This window comes from Cydia splendana, chromosome 5 (genome assembly GCF_910591565.1).
Source record: "Cydia splendana chromosome 5, ilCydSple1.2, whole genome shotgun sequence".
Lineage (NCBI taxonomy): Eukaryota > Metazoa > Arthropoda > Insecta > Lepidoptera > Tortricidae > Cydia > Cydia splendana.
Genome location: NC_085964.1, coordinates 2254646 through 2271818, shown reverse-complemented (window position 1 = coordinate 2271818; position 17173 = coordinate 2254646). Strand labels below are relative to the sequence as shown.

The window sequence follows — 17173 nt, the reverse complement described above, 5'->3', positions numbered from 1 at the left end:
GCACCGTGAAGACAGCGATGCTCTATACCTTCAACACTAGAGCACCGAAAACCGAAGTGTTCGAGACTCTACTGGCAGAGATCGAGAATATCGTTAACAGAAGGCCGTTAACACACGTGAACGTCGACCCAGAGAGCGAAGAAAGTCTCACACCTGCGCACTTTCTTCTACTTCATAACGCTAACTTACCTATGATTGGCGCTTACGAGGAAAACGACAAGCGACAATGGAGGGCTGCCCAGGCGCTAGCAGACCACTTCTGGCGGCGCTGGACCAAGGAGTACTTTCCACTGCTGGCACCACGCAAATCATCCGACGACGGAGGGCGACAGATCCAGCCGGGAGATGTTGTCATCATTTCTGAACCCAACGGACCACGCAGCGTGTGGCCTAAAGGAGTCGTCGAGACCGTCTATCATGGACCCGACGGGAGGGTTCGCTCCGCAGACGTCAGAACGAGGCACGGGACGCTACGCAGGCCGAGCTGCAAGCTGGCGGTCATCGCGTCGCAACCCATGCACCAGGAGTCTTCGACTGCGGGGACAAAATGTTAGCGACGCTACGACAAGACGCGGATAATTATAAGTTAGATTAAGATCAAATTCGATTAAGACTGTATTCTCAATAAAGATTTATTTGATAGGTAGGGAAAACCGCGATTAGATTGTCAGTAGTCATAAGTATTCAAAATATCCGTTATTTAACTCGTAGGTTCGTAATAAGTTTTAGGTCACCCAGTAAGTTAGGAAAAAACATGGTTAAACCTATTTCCCAATTCCCAAGTAATCACTATAAACTTAGTAAAATAATGTAGGCTCTGTCATTGGTTAACCAAAGAAAGGCGGATCAAGACAAGGAAGTCTCAATATGAAAGGGACAGAATGACCGCTTCTCATTGGTCGGCCAAATTCGAGCTCAGCGCTCCGATACAGCGTAATTTTCACTTAGAAACATACACGTTTCATTAATTAATTCGTAACCTGTTAAAGTTACATCATAACAATATTTGTAGATATTATAGGTCGTTAGCCTAGTCACCTAGTTAGATAAGAATCATAAGGCAGTCACAGGTAGACAAAGGCCTGCGAGTCGGCAAAAGGGCCATAAACCATCCATTGTATTCATTTCGGCCGCTTTCCTATCTATTGTAAGCCAAGTCGTAAGGACTAGTGAACTTGTTATCGTTTGTTTTTATAACTAATGAACGTAGTTAACTATTTGTAATAGTTTTAAGTCAGTAATTAATCGGATGTATGTAATATGAGTCGCAGAACGATAGCGGGATAATGAAAATTCACCCGAAAATGACCGTATGACGTAAGCGACCAATCACAGGCCGATTAATTCCGCGAATTAAGACATGATTTTATCTCCCTATCGTAGGTGACTCTCTTTCTTGATTTTTCGTATAAAAGTAAGACGGAACCGCTTCGGATCGTACAGTACACCAGGAGCAGCCGAAAAGGAAAAACCAAAAGGAAGAAAACCAAAGGAAGAAAACCAAGGAAGACCTGAGGGATCCGAAGCTGTACCGCCTAATCGTTGTAGGAGTATTTTTATATTTGTACCGCGTAATAAAAGTCAGTTTTTTAAATCGTGTAGTTTATTCTTTATCGCGAGGCGGTTGAAGATATTCGTCGAGGGCTTCGCACATGGGCATCTAGTAGGCTGGGGCGACTGCGGTTTCGAGCGAGGCGCCAGTAGACCAGTTACCTTCTCCAACTGCTATCGTCGGCTATATTGGGCGTTGAGAGTTCAATAATAACAATATTTATACGAATACGTTGCATCACTGCTTTTGTTTTTTTTTTAATACAATGAATATTTGTTTATTGCTAAAAGTGGATATTCCGTGTCTTGTAATTTCTTATGACGCATGTAAAATAACATGAATGCAGTGATTTCCCAGTATCTGATAAAGCTGTCTCAGCTCCGTATATAAAATCCACTCCGGCGCAGTTCGCTATACAGTTTCACTGATTAGTGATTACTTGGCGGCTCACAGATTCGTTTGGAATTAATATATTTATTTTAATTCAGTAAAGTTTAAGTAAGAATGTTCCGTTTAGGCTATTTGTGTCTAGTTTTATTTATGGGTAAGTTCCGGCTTTTTCGCTTTTTTATTAATTTAATATTTATTGCACAAATAAAAAAAAAAATACAAATAGCAGACTTAATATACCTACACGAACGATAATTTTTGACTACCTACATAATGTAACAAAGCTGTACACCATGATCTTCATTCGTTTTATAGGTAATTCAAAACATAAATTTTCTAAGATATAACCTTTCTATGCAAATGATAGTAACACCGAACAAGTGCGAGTCGGACTCGCCCACCGTGGTTTCCGTACTTTTTATTATTTGTAGTTATAGCGGCAACAGAAATACATCATCTGTGAAAATTTCAACTGTCTAGCTATCACGGTTCATGAGATACAGCCTGGTGACAGACAGACAGACGGACAGAGCAGTCTTAGTAATAGGGTCCGTTTTTACCCTTTGGGTACGGAGCCCTAAAAATTTACCTGACCTGACATCCAGCGCCCTCACAACAAGCTCCAGTTTTTTATCTCATTAAACTTAAAGGACAATTGCTTCTCATTGCAGGGTGTCAGCACGCAGCTGGCAGTCCAGTGAGCGTCCCGGATTACGAGTACGTGCGCGAGGCGGACGCGTGGCTGCGCCTGCACAGCGTGCCCGCTGCCTGGTCAGACGCCGCCGTGCGCTGCCAACTCGAAGGTAATGACTGAAACTAAGGGCTGATTTAGACAGCGCGCGAACTCGCATGCGATTTTAGTTACATTGCGGACTGTCGGTTACGTCCAATTCAACCGACCGATCTAAACCCGCAATGTAATGAAACTCGCATTCGAGTTCTTGCATCGTCTAAATGGGCCTTAACTTAATGGCACTTTCAATCTCAATACAAATCCTGTGCAATCTCCTATCAGTTTGTCCTTGTAAGGCAGTAACTTGGAGACCGCGCAGCCATTCAACAACATCGCCTCGGCATGATTTGCCATTTTAGCGCCGCAGGGCCCGATTCGGATTTTGAAATAGACATCTATTAGATATCTTTTAGACATCACCAAGATACGATAACGATATGTTTAAGATCTAACCTGTCAAATTTGACATTTGCGCGATTCTGGAGATACTCTTGAACGATTTCCACAGGATATGACTTAGAGATCCAATTCACATCTAATAGATATCTTACTCTATCTAACGTAAAGTGACATTGGTTGTCCGAATTGCGCTGCAAAAGAGAACTAGTTGAACAAAATAAAGGTTTTAATAACTAAATGGTAATAATTTATTTAGACATTCAAATACTATTGTTAATACATTTACAAAATAAGTCATGAATTCATACAACAGTCAGCATAATGTACAGCACAATAATAACTAATCTACAATGTAAGTACAATTTCTTATCATGTATGATTTAATCAAACTATAGTTACAATTTATAATACTTACAAGCCTATACTATAAAGAACTAAACTATAACGTATCTAGAATGGATCTAGTACGTGTCGTCTCTTGTGAATGTCTTGAAGTTAGAATACAGCAGTAAATCCTGTCCCATTCTTAAGATGTGGCATAGGTGACGCGCTTTGGTCTTGCCGATAGTATTAGCACAGCCACAAGATCTGAAGCTACCTTCTGCTATCTAGTCTAGTCCAATGACAGTCGCAGGTATTGTAATGGAAACCGCAAATTCAACAAATTACGTGTAATTTGCCAACCATTCTTTTATAATTCGGTGTGAAAAATTCTTTACACAGAAAATAAAAATACGGTCGAATTGATAAATGATAACCTCCTCCTTTTCTTGAAGTCGGTTAAATAAGCTAGCCGATGTCTTTGCAGACCTAAAAGCTTAATTTAACGAACGTGTATGTCTTTTCAGGTGGAATGTTAGCGTCTCCTACGACCAACGCCATGACTGAAGCAATGCTGGACGCGATGAAAAAACGCAAACTTGCCTCAAACAGGGTATTTATTGGAATAACAGACATTCGATCCAGTGGAAAGTATGAGTCATTGGATGGTAAGTTCAGTGAGATTGTTGTATTACATAACATTTACGGGTCAAACAGATCACTGTGTTATGTCTACAGGAAAGACATAACACAGTGATCTGTTTGACCCTTACCCTTAAAGGTTAACTGTAATAGATCCCTTATAGCCCACCTATATTATGTTCAATAGAGTATTTAAATATATCCATAAACATTTTCAATTTCGCTAAAGTATGTTTAAGAAAGTGCATGGTTCGCTATTTTATTAAACAATTTTTTGTTACAGGAGAGGATCTACCCGTTGACCTAGAATGGATTGCGGGAGATTCATACGAGTTCGAAACCACTTACTGCCTAGAGCTGACGGACACGGGCAAGCTGACTTTCACCAGCTGCTCGCGAGAACTGCCATACTTCTGCCGGAAGAGTATCCACAACTGCCCCTCCAGTCCCTCTACTGAAGATTCTGCCGACAACTACAGCTATTATGCTGACGTTGATTCTGATACTGACGATAGTAAAAATAGCGAGGATGAAATTCCTACATCATCAGCGGCGCAGGAGTGCGACGGCAATGGTAAGACTTGACCCTTATACTGTGTTAAACTGATGCTTGTTTTAAGATTCGTTTATATACTTAAGTCGTCCTCTTTTTGTAGAGGAAATTAACGCCATCTGAAGATATCAGACATAGATAATTTCGTTATGAACACTAATTACACAAAATATGAAGATGACTTAATAAATAATAACCATACCTAATGGAATAACCAGAAAAAAATACTGTCAAAAGTGTGGATTATGGAGGTAGGACACATGCAAAATCACACTTGCATGAGTAAACTACTGGAGTCCAACCACGCTAAATTTGCACCGACTTGGCAGTGACAATACATACTATATCGCATAGGAGCGCCATATTTGGCTTAGCTCTTGGCATGAAAACTTAGCGCTGCCCGACTAGAGAAGGGCTAGAGACCCTCAGCGTATTTGCTTTAGCTATTCGACCTATTCGTGTTCGCTTTTCCACTCAATCAGTCTCTCCATGTATGTATTTACCGCCTCTAAGTTTTTCATTGGTTAATTCCTTCAGGATACGAATGGGAGCCCCGCACCGGCAGCTGCTACAAGTTCCACCGGGCCGCGAAGCCCTGGCGCTCCGCCCTGTCCACCTGCCACGCCGAGGGCGGACATCTAGCCATCATCAACAGCGCCACCGAATCTACAGTTCTCAAAGAACTGTACGAACAGAACAACCACACTGTGATTACTGGAACATCGAACCCTTATTATGCGTCGATCGGGTTCAGGAAGTGGGGTGGCGAGTGGGTGACTGTGCAAGGTGAGGTTTGTCAATAGTTATTTGTTGTACAGGGGTGCAAAGTTGTTGTTTAACTTCTCGCGCAATTAGCACATTGATACCCTAGCAAGCAAAGGATTCCAAAATTGAACCACGAGTGTAGGGAAGCGAGTACCTAGTTTGAAAAATAAAGCGGGTTAGACAATCTTTGCTACCGAATGAAACGTAAAATTTTTCACGACACCAACGCGAAGAAAATACTAACTGTAAAACATTACTTATCAAATCTAAAATAACTCTATTAAATATCTATCATTCAAAATGATCACCAGCCAACATGAGGAAACAACTCAAAAGTTGCATCAAATTACTTTGCTACTCTTGAGGATAAAAAGCAACTTTCTCGTCAGTTTTTGAAGAATAAAGAGAGCCTTTCCGAACTCGGGTTATGAAAAAATGTGTGCTATATGAATTTCAAATTATATGTTTAGATTTCAAAAGATTTTAAGTGACTCTTACAGTGTAAGCAAGAAGGTTAGGTTTAGGTATTAAATTAAAATCAATCTTATCATTTATTTATTTTTTTCCGACATTTCCATAGGCTTTTGTACTAAATATTAAGTTTTATTAAAGTTTTTATTTTATTTTCCAGGAGAAACGCTCGCCGAAGCTGGATTCGAAGAGTGGTCCCCCGGCGAACCCAACGGCCTAGGAGAAGAGAACTGCGGAACCATGTACTGGGATGGACTGCTCAACGACGCCTCGTGCGGCGCGCTGTTCCCGTATATCTGCGAGAAAACCCCGAAAATTAATGATTTTGACTTTATACCTTTCACAAACCAACAGTGAAAGCTAGATTGACACCAAATCTGACCGCCCTAGCATGATTTGCATTCTCGCTTCAAGTATACAGTCGACAGCGCAAGTCATTCTAAGCGGTCTGGTATTACTAACCTACTGCGATATTGTATTCGGTTCCCGCGATAATTATTCATGAAATAAAATTATATTTGAACAGTATACTTACTGCGTATAATGAATTTAGTTTATGAGACTACTCGTATTTTGAATGTATAACCTCCCATAGGTAAATTAAAAATATTATTACACATTGTAATTTTGACAGTGATATGACAGTCTTCCGTTGACCACGAACGCCGTAAAGGACTCGATAAGTACATCGAGATGTATTTTACTTTTATTTATTTATTTGAAATTCGTTATACGCGATATAATCCTTTCAAAAGTACGTACCTACTTAAAAGCCGATATCGTAATATCTGAACGGAAAGATTGGTTTAATAAGTATAATACTGTAATTTATATTTATTTTATTCAAATTGGCAATAATTATAATTTGATTTGAAACTGAATAAATAAGACAATAAATTATTAGTTTGGGTTTTAAATGACTCGAATCCACATTTAGATAGATATACCTAAAGATGAAATCAAAACTTGGATTGTTCATTCAAACTCATAATTTTCCTCACCTTGTCCCGGCTTTTGCCACGGCTCATGAGAGCCTGGAGTCAGCTTGACAACCTAATCCCAAGAATTGGCGTAGGCACTAATTTTTACGAAAGCGACTGCCATCTGACGTTCCAACCGAAAGGGTAGACTAGGCCTTATTGGGGTTAGCCCGGTTTGCTCACGATGTTTTCCTTCACCGAAAAGCGACTGGTAAATATCAATAAACAGAACCCTTGTAGGATTGTGGGATAACTAGTGCGTCTGTCTGTCTCTCCGTCTATTACAACCTATTGGCTATGAAAGTACTGGACTAATTAAGTTGAACTGGTATTTTCAAACTGAAATGGCTTATTGTGAGACTCTAATTAGGGCCACATGCACCATCTCACTAACCCAGGATTAAGCGGTTAAACCGTTAACCTAGTGTCAAATTGTACTAGTAACCATGGTAACTCCAGGTTTAACCGGTTAACCCTAGTTAATTATGATTATGATTACAATTTGACACTGGGTTAACGGGTTTTGTCCCGGTACCATTCTCGTGCCAGGTGAAAAACCTTGGAGTAATCTTAGATCGCACACTGTCTTGGGTACCACAGATAAGTGAGATCGGTAGGAAGATGTTCGCGTCTCTGGGGTCACTTCGCAGGCTTCGTAACTTCTTGCCGCTCGCTACCAGAATTGCGCTTGCTCAATCTCTTCTTCTCCCTATATTGGATTATGCCGATATTTGCTATCTTGATCTTACACAGGACCAGCTAAATAAACTTGAGCGCCTTCAAAACGCATGTATAAGGTTCATATTTGGCTTACGCAAATATGACCACGTCTCTGAATTTCGCACCCAGCTCAAGTGGCTCCCTATTCGCCATCGCCGCAACTCTCATATTCTTGTTCTTCTTTATAATATTCTCTTCAACCCCACTACCCCTCTATATCTTAAACAGCGTTTCAGCTATCTTTCTTCTGTCCGGTGTGCGGAGAAACATCTCCTTGCTCCACCATCTTCTTCATCAAAATTTTATATCAACTCTTTTACTTTTCGTGCTGTTCGGTTGTAGAATGCTTTGCCATTAGACATTAGTTGTGCTAAATCCCTTCCCATTTTCAAAAATCTTCTAAAATCTCATTACCTTTCGCTGCCTTAATTTTGCCTTTATTTATGCCTATATAATATATTATGTATGTATGTATATATGTATTTATTATATTTGTATGTATGTATTATATTAAAGTATATAATAGTTTTCGTCTTATTTTTATTTTATTTATTTTTTATTAAATGTATATCGGCACTACCCGTTCAATGTTGTAAGTCCTTAGTTTCCTGCTACCGAAAGGTTGTCTGGAAGAGATCGCTTCTTAGCGATAAGACCACCTGTTGTTACCTAGCTTTTAATGTACATTTAATTTTCTGTGTATTTTTAACTGTATGGTGCACAATAAAGAATATTTATTATTATTATTATTTGTTTCTCCATTTTGGAATTCACGGGTCTACAAATCCCGGTCTTTTGATAGGCTTGCGTGGGGATATAGATCCAACACGTAGAGGCCCCTTGGAGAGCTTTAATGTCATGTAGAACGCCTGCTGGAACCCGTTCACAGGCGCAACAATAAACACCCATGAACCGGTCGCAGCAGGCATTGGGACTATTGTAGAAAAAGTGAATAGTATACCGGGTCTATGGATTGAAGTTTGGATGGACAATGAGACTGGGCTATTGTAGAGAAGTCCGGACACCTGCCATAACAATGCTAAAACACGTTATCGAGGCAGGTGGTGACTTGCCGCTGACTAGATGGGCCCCTGCAACTGCCGTCGCGAAGACGACCAGGAGCAACATCGGTGTGAGCGGCTCAGGGGTGTCGAGAGGTGTGCGCCGCTTTCTACCCAGTGGCTGTTACCAGCCACTGTGCCAAATCGCGTCTTATGCATCTTTCACTTCCACCCCTGGAGCATATAGCTCTAACGACTCCTCTCTGGACGGCCAATAAAGGCAAGCCAGAGCTGAGAGTCCTGCGGGTCCCCTTGGGGTCCACTCCGACCGACGAAGACACGCCGGAGACGGAGACACGCCGGAGACGGAGACCCTGACCGACTCTCGGGAGCACTCGAGTGTAATGAGAAGCGGACTTGATAGAGCCGATATGAACAATTGTATCTTATAAATTGAAAAAAAAAATGGTGTAATGTACGGAAACCTGGGAACGCGAGACTTGAACTTGGCCGGGTTTTATCCATACTGACGAACTTGGGTATTACAAAGATTGTGCGAATTTGCTATTAAAAAAATAACCTCTGCCACATAATTAAGCCCGGTGGTGATAGTGAGTAGCGGGCGCAGCACGGTTCCATTTTTATCGACTATCACTATGCGCGTCCCTTTCGCACTTACATACTTGTTAGAACGTGACGGGCATGGTGACATGGGATAAAAACGCGACCGTGCTACGCCGCTAGGTATACCTATATAACGGGTGCGCGAGGGCAGCTCATTTATACAGTTTCTATTAGTAACAAGACGGTCCACGAATTGTTACCAGATTAATTACTTTTTTTACTATTAAGTAACAAGTACTTTACATCAATATTTAAAATGTCTTGTTTTAGGTTATTGTGTCTTATGTTATTCACGGGTAAGTTGGACCAAGCTACCTCTGCATTGTATAAGTAACAAAGTGTGGAAATGTCATCCTAAATGTCAAATTACTATTTTTTTTTTAAAGCGACACATCGAAATTGAGTTATAGTAATATAGTAATTATACATTAAATATACAGTGTGGAAAGATAAGTCGAGCCCTGGAGGGAAACTACATTAAATCCTTAAGCTGGCTCATTTTACTTAAAGGAGACATTCCTTTATTTTTAAAAGGAAACAAAACTGCATATAAAGATTTTTCTTTTAGTCTTCAATTTGGCTTGTCTAAAAAAATCTTGAGTATTATATATTAGATTTTATGGATATTTTATACGACAGACGAGTGTAAGACCGAATGTTTCTTGGAGAAATGTTATCATTAACATTAACTGTATCGACTAGGAGAATAAAATTGCGAGTGATTATTTTTTGGATTTTTAGTCGGTTCGAGTCCCGGGCGAGGCAAGCGAGTTTTATAATCTCTATGAATGCAGTTTTGTTTCTTTTTAAAAATAAAGGAATGTCTCCTTTAAGTAAAATGAGCCAGCCAACCTTAAATCCTTAAATTTAAGGTAGTTTCCCTCCAGGGCCCGACTTATCTTTCCACACTGTATAGTAATGTCATTAATGGGTCTAACGCGATTAAGTATTTAAATTTCATTATTATACCTACCTTTTATCCGACGTTTCAGCCAGGTTGCACTCTAGCTGTTGGATGAAAGGTAAAATAATGGAATTTAATCACGTTAGACCCGTAATACATTAAATATGTAGGTACTTATACAAAACGCGAGAGTTTAAAGTGTTATATTGAGTTATACTTATCGTTGGGATTCGCGTTTTTCCGATTGAGTTGGGATTCATCGGGATCGATTTGACGATTTTATTGTCCCTTCAAGCTAAATGAAACTGAGTATGCATAAGTTTTAAAATCCTTGCAACAAGTTGATCATTGATACAAAGCCTGGATTGACGGGAGAAAAAATGCACTTTTCCTAGTGCTTAATTAAATATCGACTGTTCTATCGACATCCATATGAACAATTTTTGAATCAGAAACAGAAATTTATTAATAAAACTCATTAGTTTACATGTCAGGTTGTTACATAATTGGTGTTACACGTTGGTGTTTCAATTTTGAAAACCATAAATGATTTGATATCTGGAAAAGAAGTGGAACTGCGTAGTACAGAAGCAATTCATCAACACCATGAATTATTTAAATTTGGCCTTATTACTACAGTATATTTATGATGGTCCTTTAGTTGGCTGAAATGGATTTTATCACATGGATAAAATTTTGAAATAATGATAATTGTATATTACGAAAATTATATGAAATATTAAAAAAATACAAACATTTCATTTTAATTTTGTGTACAACTATAATATTTCTGAATTTCATAACGGTGGTATAGTACATCATCGTGCTGTTTTATCGAGATCGACTTATAAAATACATATGTGTCCTCGCACTATTGAAACGTCAGCGCATAATTTCTCCCGTCAATCCGGGCTTTGTAATGATATGATTACACATCGGTAACTCGTGGCATTTAGGTAGCACTTAAAAGATTAGTTTAATTAATTCCTTTTTTAGTGGTTTCTTTTTCTCGACTCGTATAGGACGAACATTGTCACATCACTAGTCTGTTAGAAACTGTCAAGTGCTACCTAAGTGCCACGAGTTACCGATGTGTGCTCATCACTAATCTTTTAAGTGCTACCTAAATGCCACCAGTTACCGATGTGTAGATATGATATATAGCTACGACCTACAATGACCGAGATAGAACATACAACGTATCTTACGCGAGCAACAATTAAGCGCTCCGATTACTCCGAATTCCGTTCCTGCGTATAATAATATCATATTTAATTGACATGGCTCTGTCAATATAATATTATTAACAAAATACTATTCATAATTATAAATAACAATTAAATATGAGAAAATTGTATATTTACAATGGAAATAACACAAGCTTAATACTTATTAAGTACTTACCTTATAAAATAAAATAACTAAAACTAAACTTAACTAGAAAATAAAAATCCCTAAAACCTACCTTCAAAGCCTATTAGGCCCCTCGGCAAGGTGCCCATCGCGCAGGCAGCATTCCCGCGCTGTATAGCGATGGCATTCCTTTGCGGAGAAAGGTGCCTGCGCGAGAGTCCCCTGTTGCCTCGAATTAATTTGTACTCGTATTTACCTACAGGGTGTCAGTACGCAGCCGGCAGTCCGGTGAGCGTCACGGAATACGAATACGTGCGCGAGGCGGACGCGTGGCTGCGCCTGCACATCGTGCCCGCTGCCTGGTCAGACGCCGCCGTGCACTGCCAACTCGAAGGTAAGTTTTATGTAACAAGTTTTCATTTTTGATTCAAGCTTTTATCACTGTAGCAAAAGCTTGTACAATAGCCTTACAGGAGCGTGCACGCTCAACGCTGATGCCTCAAATGTATGGCGGTTGGCGAGCGTACGTTCCTTGGCCGGCACTATACATTGTTATAATTACGAAATAACAAAATTATCAAGACGAAATACCTGATAGAAGGTATTCTCCACAATGACCTTAAACTGCGTTTTACAGATGGTGTGTTGGCATCTCCCACATCCAGCGCAATTGTGCGTACGATGCTGGACGTGATGGACAAGCACAAACTGGCTTTGAACAGCGTGTTCATCGGAGCAACGAGCCGTTTCTCCAAAGGAAACTTTAAATCGTTGGACGGTAAATGGATTAAATAGCCGATTTTGAACTCCTCTCTTTAGTATATATGTATTCTCTTCTTTGTCGTTATACTCTTTACAGAGTGTCGTGGTCAACTGCTGGAATTGGCACAGATGTTGCTGAATGATTGAATAAAATTTGTTAAAAAAAAATTTGTTATTGTTAGAGAAATATTTCTAACGGGAGCGGATCTTAAAGATGGGTATTGAACGAAATGTTAATTACTTAATCCACGATTTGCTTTTCAAAAAGGAAATTCTTTTGACAGGGGAGAATCTCGCTGACAGCTTGGAGTGGGCCTCGGGCGAGCCGGACAACGCCTTCGACGCCGAGGACTGCCTGGCGTTGACCGGCGCGGGCACGCTGGCCGACGTCAGCTGCACTAGAGTGCTGCCCTACTTTTGCCGCAAGACCGTCCACAACTGCTCCTCCGACAATGAAATCACAAGTCCTACATCTGGGCTGCGAACATGCAACGATCGTAAGATATATATATATATACCAACTCCCCAACCCGGAGCATGCTTCCTGCAAAATCCACAAATGAGGTGGTACGAGGTTCAAGGGGGGTCAGTGCATAAACAGAGAAACAAGTATTTTTAAGCAAGGCCGGAGGCCGAGGATCCGCGAGCAGGAGGTCCGGGAGAGGCTCGTCTCTAAATGAAAAGGCCGATGGCCCATCACCGCGTACAGCCGTAGCCCCAAAACACTTATCACTTTAAAAATATATTTTAATTTCTCAGGGTCTGACTACAAATGGGAGACCAGCACCGGGAGCTGCTACAAGTTCCACGGCGTATCAAAACCCTGGCGGCTCGCCCTGGCCACGTGCCACGCCGAGGGCGGACATCTGGCCGTCATCAACAGCGACACCGAGTCCGCTGTTCTCAAGAACCTTTACAATTACAACACAGACACAGTCACTGGAGCAGATCAACCTAAGCATGCATTAATTGGCTTCAGGAAATATGATGATGGCGCGTGGGCAACTATATTTGGTGAGTAAGAATAGGCCTATTTTCCAATCGTTACTAGGAAGGTCCGTGTCCGGGCCGAGGCATCCGACACTTTATTTTGCCGGGGTGTACCAGATGCTTTCTACGAGTATATTATCCTTCTTCCTTTATCTGATTATCTACTAGACTAGAGGTAAGGCCAATAGCTCTGTACGAATTGGGGGACCTTGAAATGTTTGCGTATGCGTGTTGGTGCGCGTGCTGCGACCGCTGCTTGAAACCATCGCAAGCGCGGACTTTCGACTTCTTCATTTGACGTTCATAAGCGCATTGTAATATGCCTACTTGTAAAATAAACTACCCTTACATTTATCTCTTTATCTTTATATGGCCGGAGGGTGTGATATTTGTGGGAATCTGCCGAATCCTATATCGGAACAATTGATGCATCAGAAAACTGTTGTGTCGCCAAAATGATTATTTTTTATGTTTGTGTAGACATATTAAATAATTCATTCAATAATTATTATTATTGTACGTATCTTAGTCTATACTATATGTAGATATGAGCCTTGGCTGTATGAGAATAAACAATATTCGATTATTTTCTTTTTGCCAGGTGAGACGCTCGTCGAGGCCGGATTCGCGAACTGGGACGTAGGCGAGCCAAGCAACGGCAGTGGAGTAGTGAACGAATACTGCGGCTCCTTGCACCTTAACGGGTTGCTCAACGACGCTTCCTGCTCCTGGAAGTCACCGTTCATTTGCGAAATTACCCTTTCAAAGTTTTGATTCTTTCTTGTTTACAATGTCTTTGACACATTACTGGAAATTAAGCTAATTCTGTGGTTTAATTCACGTATTTTTTCACTCGCGCGACATGTTTCGGAGAGCCTAGATTTTTAAGTTTTTTTTTTGAAATAGTTGTTACTTATTTTATTTAATAATATGTAAGTACTCGTTCTTTATTCTTATTGAAATCTGTATAAGCTTGCATTGTATTGTTTTTTAATAAAAAAAAAAGATATATTGGATGTTAAAAATTATGAAATCCGTACAGAATAAAGTAATATACAAGATATATTTTATTTTTATTTTATATCGATCTGTCATCTAGGATTGATTTGAAGCTAAAAGAATTTTGTGTTTTATCCAGGGATCGAATACCGGTATATTTTTCATACAAATTAACCGGTATTCAATTTCGGTATCTTGGTTGTTTATGTGTATTTTTGCACTTAATTTAGCTAATTTGATCAATCACTATCCTTACCTAAATACTATTCTATAATATCAAAGAAATAATGTGAAAGCTATGAGATATTTTGATTTTTAGTTATACTAGTAAAGGTCCCTGGTTTTATCGGCAATCAAGTTTTTTTGAAGAGTAAAATTATATGTCGGTATTATCAATAACTTTTTAATTTACTTTACATAGATATTTACTTTAAAAGTTTTTCATTGTTGTTATTAACAAAATCAAAATAAAGTTAATTGATTCACTCAGTTTTCATAAATAAGTACGAGAAAGTTGATAAATCTATGACTTTCAGCTTTATCTGTGCCGTGAACTTGTTTGTTTGGTGATAACCTGCGATAAAACTCACAGCTCAAAATAAACTTAATATTAAAATCGGCACTGGTCTGCGGGCATAGTAGTGCAAAAAAAACCTTGTATTGAACTCTTAGGCCCACTTGCACCATTCCACTAACCCGAGGTTAACCGGTTAAACCATTAACCCAGTGTCAAATTGTACTGGTAACCATGGTAACTCCAGGTTTAACCGGTTAACCCCGGGTTAGTGGGATGGTGCAAGTGGCCCTTATCGTATTAAATACCTACAAAAATTGCTCTATGCGTTATGAAGGGTATACAACTTTAGAAACTGTCACCTTTGTATTCATTCATACGACACGTGTATACATATATGAAGAAATAGTTGCCGAATGTCATTTTAGTAACAGAAAGACCAAAATGTGTTTTAATGAGTATTTTAATACTAAATAAAATATAGTGGGTAAAACTTTACTTATCATGACCGTCTTCTTTCAGATTTAATAATTATTAGTAATTGTTAACATCACAAACGTTAAAGCTAATTTTACTAATAAGACAATATTTAAAAACAGTCGGTAGCGTTACGAAGTAACTCCAACTTTAATGTAATTCAGCTGTCTATGCGGCTGATTGCACGTATAAAATGAATTCCTAAATACTGTCACAGGCAGCAGATAAGACACCAAGGAAATTGGCAGATAAGAAACAGCAGCAACAGCAATGCAGCTGCAGTTGCCATCCGAACATCACCTTTATACAGAATCAACTGCTGTCATATATTATGCTACTTGGTGGTCATTTGGGTGTCACTTGAAGACTCTACTATACTCAGCTAATAGGGATATTTGTTTGTTCCAATACACTTGGCACTCTAGTGACTCTAGCAAGTCAAAAGAGAACGTGTTTCTTACTAATCAGGGTTCAGTTCAGGCATCAGTTTGCATCACAATAACATTTCACAACTCTGTTGCTTCTAAGAAGAATCTTGTCAAAAAATGGTAACTAATCCACAACACCTTCCATCTTTTCCACCCTACTGGACGCCGAAAGGATAGTGGTAGGATATCCTCGTAATATCATCGGATACGTAGTGCAGATCCTGATACGCCTTCACCATCATCTGCTGGTTGACGAGGGCGAACGGCCTCGGTGATATACTCTCGATCGAAGGCAGAGGCCGCAAGTCTAAACTCGGCAGCGCTTCTTCCTTAGGCCTCGCTGGGACGTACGAGGCTTGCGGCACAGTCGGGACCGTGTAACTTATCATATTGTTGTACATTAACTGATCAGAGTAGCTTAATGGGATTTGGTAAGTCTGTTCTGGACGGGGTTCTTCAGGCATGGGTTCTCTGTACATAGGGTTGAAGACAGTAATGTCTGGTCGGTTTTTCCTCCGTGGACGATACTTGTAGTCCGGATAATCCTGCATATGCTTGATTCGGAGTCGCTTCGCTTCATCAATGAATGGTCTCTTCTCTGTCTCATTCAAGCTCTTCCACTCTAAGCCAAGCCGCTTGGAGATCTCGGAGTTGTGAAGCTTTGGGTTTAACAATGATATCTTCTTTCTCTGAAGCCTAGACCAGACCATGAAGGCGTTCATAGGCCGTTTGATGTGATAAGGATTAGGATTTCGCGAAAGTTTTTGCACTGGTTTGGTTAAAGCGGATGTTTCTATCGGGTACGCCATAGTGGTTAAGCTATTTTGATGAGGCTTGAGGCATTTCACGCTCTAATTTGGTTTACATTAAATTGGTATTTTAAGTTGGCCGAAATTGCCGCCGCTCAGCCGGCCAGGCCCGTACTGTGAGCTGAACGCTGTCATTAGACCGACAATGGCGGCCGTACAATAGGAATGACAATTTTCCATGTATTATTTGCCGTTGAATAAAGAGCGGCGACAATGCACTGATTGCTCACAAATTGTCAAATGATACTGGTGTATGTTTTGTGCGAGGCGCGCCGGCGGGATGGTTTATTAAAAGATGGACCTGTACACTCACCTGCAATAATATCTTGTACAAGACAGTGCGCAAAAATATCTGACACAGTCTTTTTTGTATAGTCATAAGAATATGTATTTTACACGCTTCTTATGCAACATTATATGAATCTCGACTTGATGGAATCTACACTTGGTGGTGTAGGTAAATGTTAACTATAATCAATTTGGCCCTAACGTCAGATACCGTTCCCCTCATTATAGGAAAAAATATACAGGGGGCTACAAAATAAGTGCATTCTCGTCGCCAGGGAGGTTTTGGGATTATACTGAGCAACTTTTACTATGGGACCAACCCCGAAATCGCGAAAAAACTTTTATAATCCCAACAGTATAATCCCAAAACCTCCCTGGCAATATTACCAGAATATTTAATAGGTAGGTACACTTGCTACAGATCATGTAAGTCTAAGTACCTATCTAAATAAAACTTATAGGTAAGGTAAGACTTATACAAGTGTTGAAATTGAGAAT

At 40.0% G+C, this 17173-nt stretch overlaps 3 protein-coding genes across 3 annotated transcripts; 2 read left to right on the top strand and 1 right to left on the bottom strand.

Annotated features, from left to right (window-relative positions):
• The first annotated feature begins 1957 nt into the window (after window positions 1–1957).
• On the top strand, window positions 1958–8877 carry LOC134790448 (lymphocyte antigen 75-like). The gene is made up of 6 exons (XM_063761255.1): window positions 1958–2096; window positions 2614–2745; window positions 3923–4063; window positions 4321–4611; window positions 5128–5376; window positions 5987–8877. The coding sequence occupies exons 1-6, from the start codon at window positions 2057–2059 to the stop codon at window positions 6181–6183; spliced, it is 1050 nt and encodes a 349-aa protein (XP_063617325.1). The 5' UTR covers window positions 1958–2056; the 3' UTR covers window positions 6184–8877.
• Window positions 8878–9320: 443 nt separating this feature from the next.
• Window positions 9321–14145, top strand: LOC134790453 (macrophage mannose receptor 1-like). Its single transcript, XM_063761259.1, has 6 exons — window positions 9321–9447; window positions 11671–11802; window positions 12046–12186; window positions 12455–12667; window positions 12930–13184; window positions 13762–14145. The coding sequence occupies exons 1-6, from the start codon at window positions 9408–9410 to the stop codon at window positions 13932–13934; spliced, it is 954 nt and encodes a 317-aa protein (XP_063617329.1). The 5' UTR covers window positions 9321–9407; the 3' UTR covers window positions 13935–14145.
• Window positions 14146–15636: 1491 nt separating this feature from the next.
• On the bottom strand, window positions 15637–16714 carry LOC134790416 (transcription factor sox-3-like). The gene has a single exon (XM_063761183.1). The coding sequence runs from the start codon at window positions 16385–16387 to the stop codon at window positions 15734–15736; it is 654 nt and encodes a 217-aa protein (XP_063617253.1). The 5' UTR covers window positions 16388–16714; the 3' UTR covers window positions 15637–15733.
• Window positions 16715–17173: the final 459 nt, after the last annotated feature.

Excerpts from the sequence above, each read along its gene's own strand:
- LOC134790448 (XM_063761255.1), top strand. The coding sequence starts at position 2,057 with ATGTTCCGTTTAGGCTATTTGTGTCTAGTTTTATTTATGG. Across the intron at positions 2,097-2,613 it reads GTGTCTAGTTTTATTTATGG|GGTGTCAGCACGCAGCTGGC; the intron begins GTAAGTTCCGGC and ends TTCTCATTGCAG. Across the intron at positions 4,612-5,127 it reads GCAGGAGTGCGACGGCAATG|GATACGAATGGGAGCCCCGC; the intron begins GTAAGACTTGAC and ends TAATTCCTTCAG.
- LOC134790453 (XM_063761259.1), top strand. The coding sequence starts at position 9,408 with ATGTCTTGTTTTAGGTTATTGTGTCTTATGTTATTCACGG. Across the intron at positions 11,803-12,045 it reads CGTGCACTGCCAACTCGAAG|ATGGTGTGTTGGCATCTCCC; the intron begins GTAAGTTTTATG and ends TGCGTTTTACAG. Across the intron at positions 12,187-12,454 it reads AAACTTTAAATCGTTGGACG|GGGAGAATCTCGCTGACAGC; the intron begins GTAAATGGATTA and ends TTCTTTTGACAG.
- LOC134790416 (XM_063761183.1), bottom strand. The coding sequence starts at position 16,387 with ATGGCGTACCCGATAGAAACATCCGCTTTAACCAAACCAGTGCAAAAA.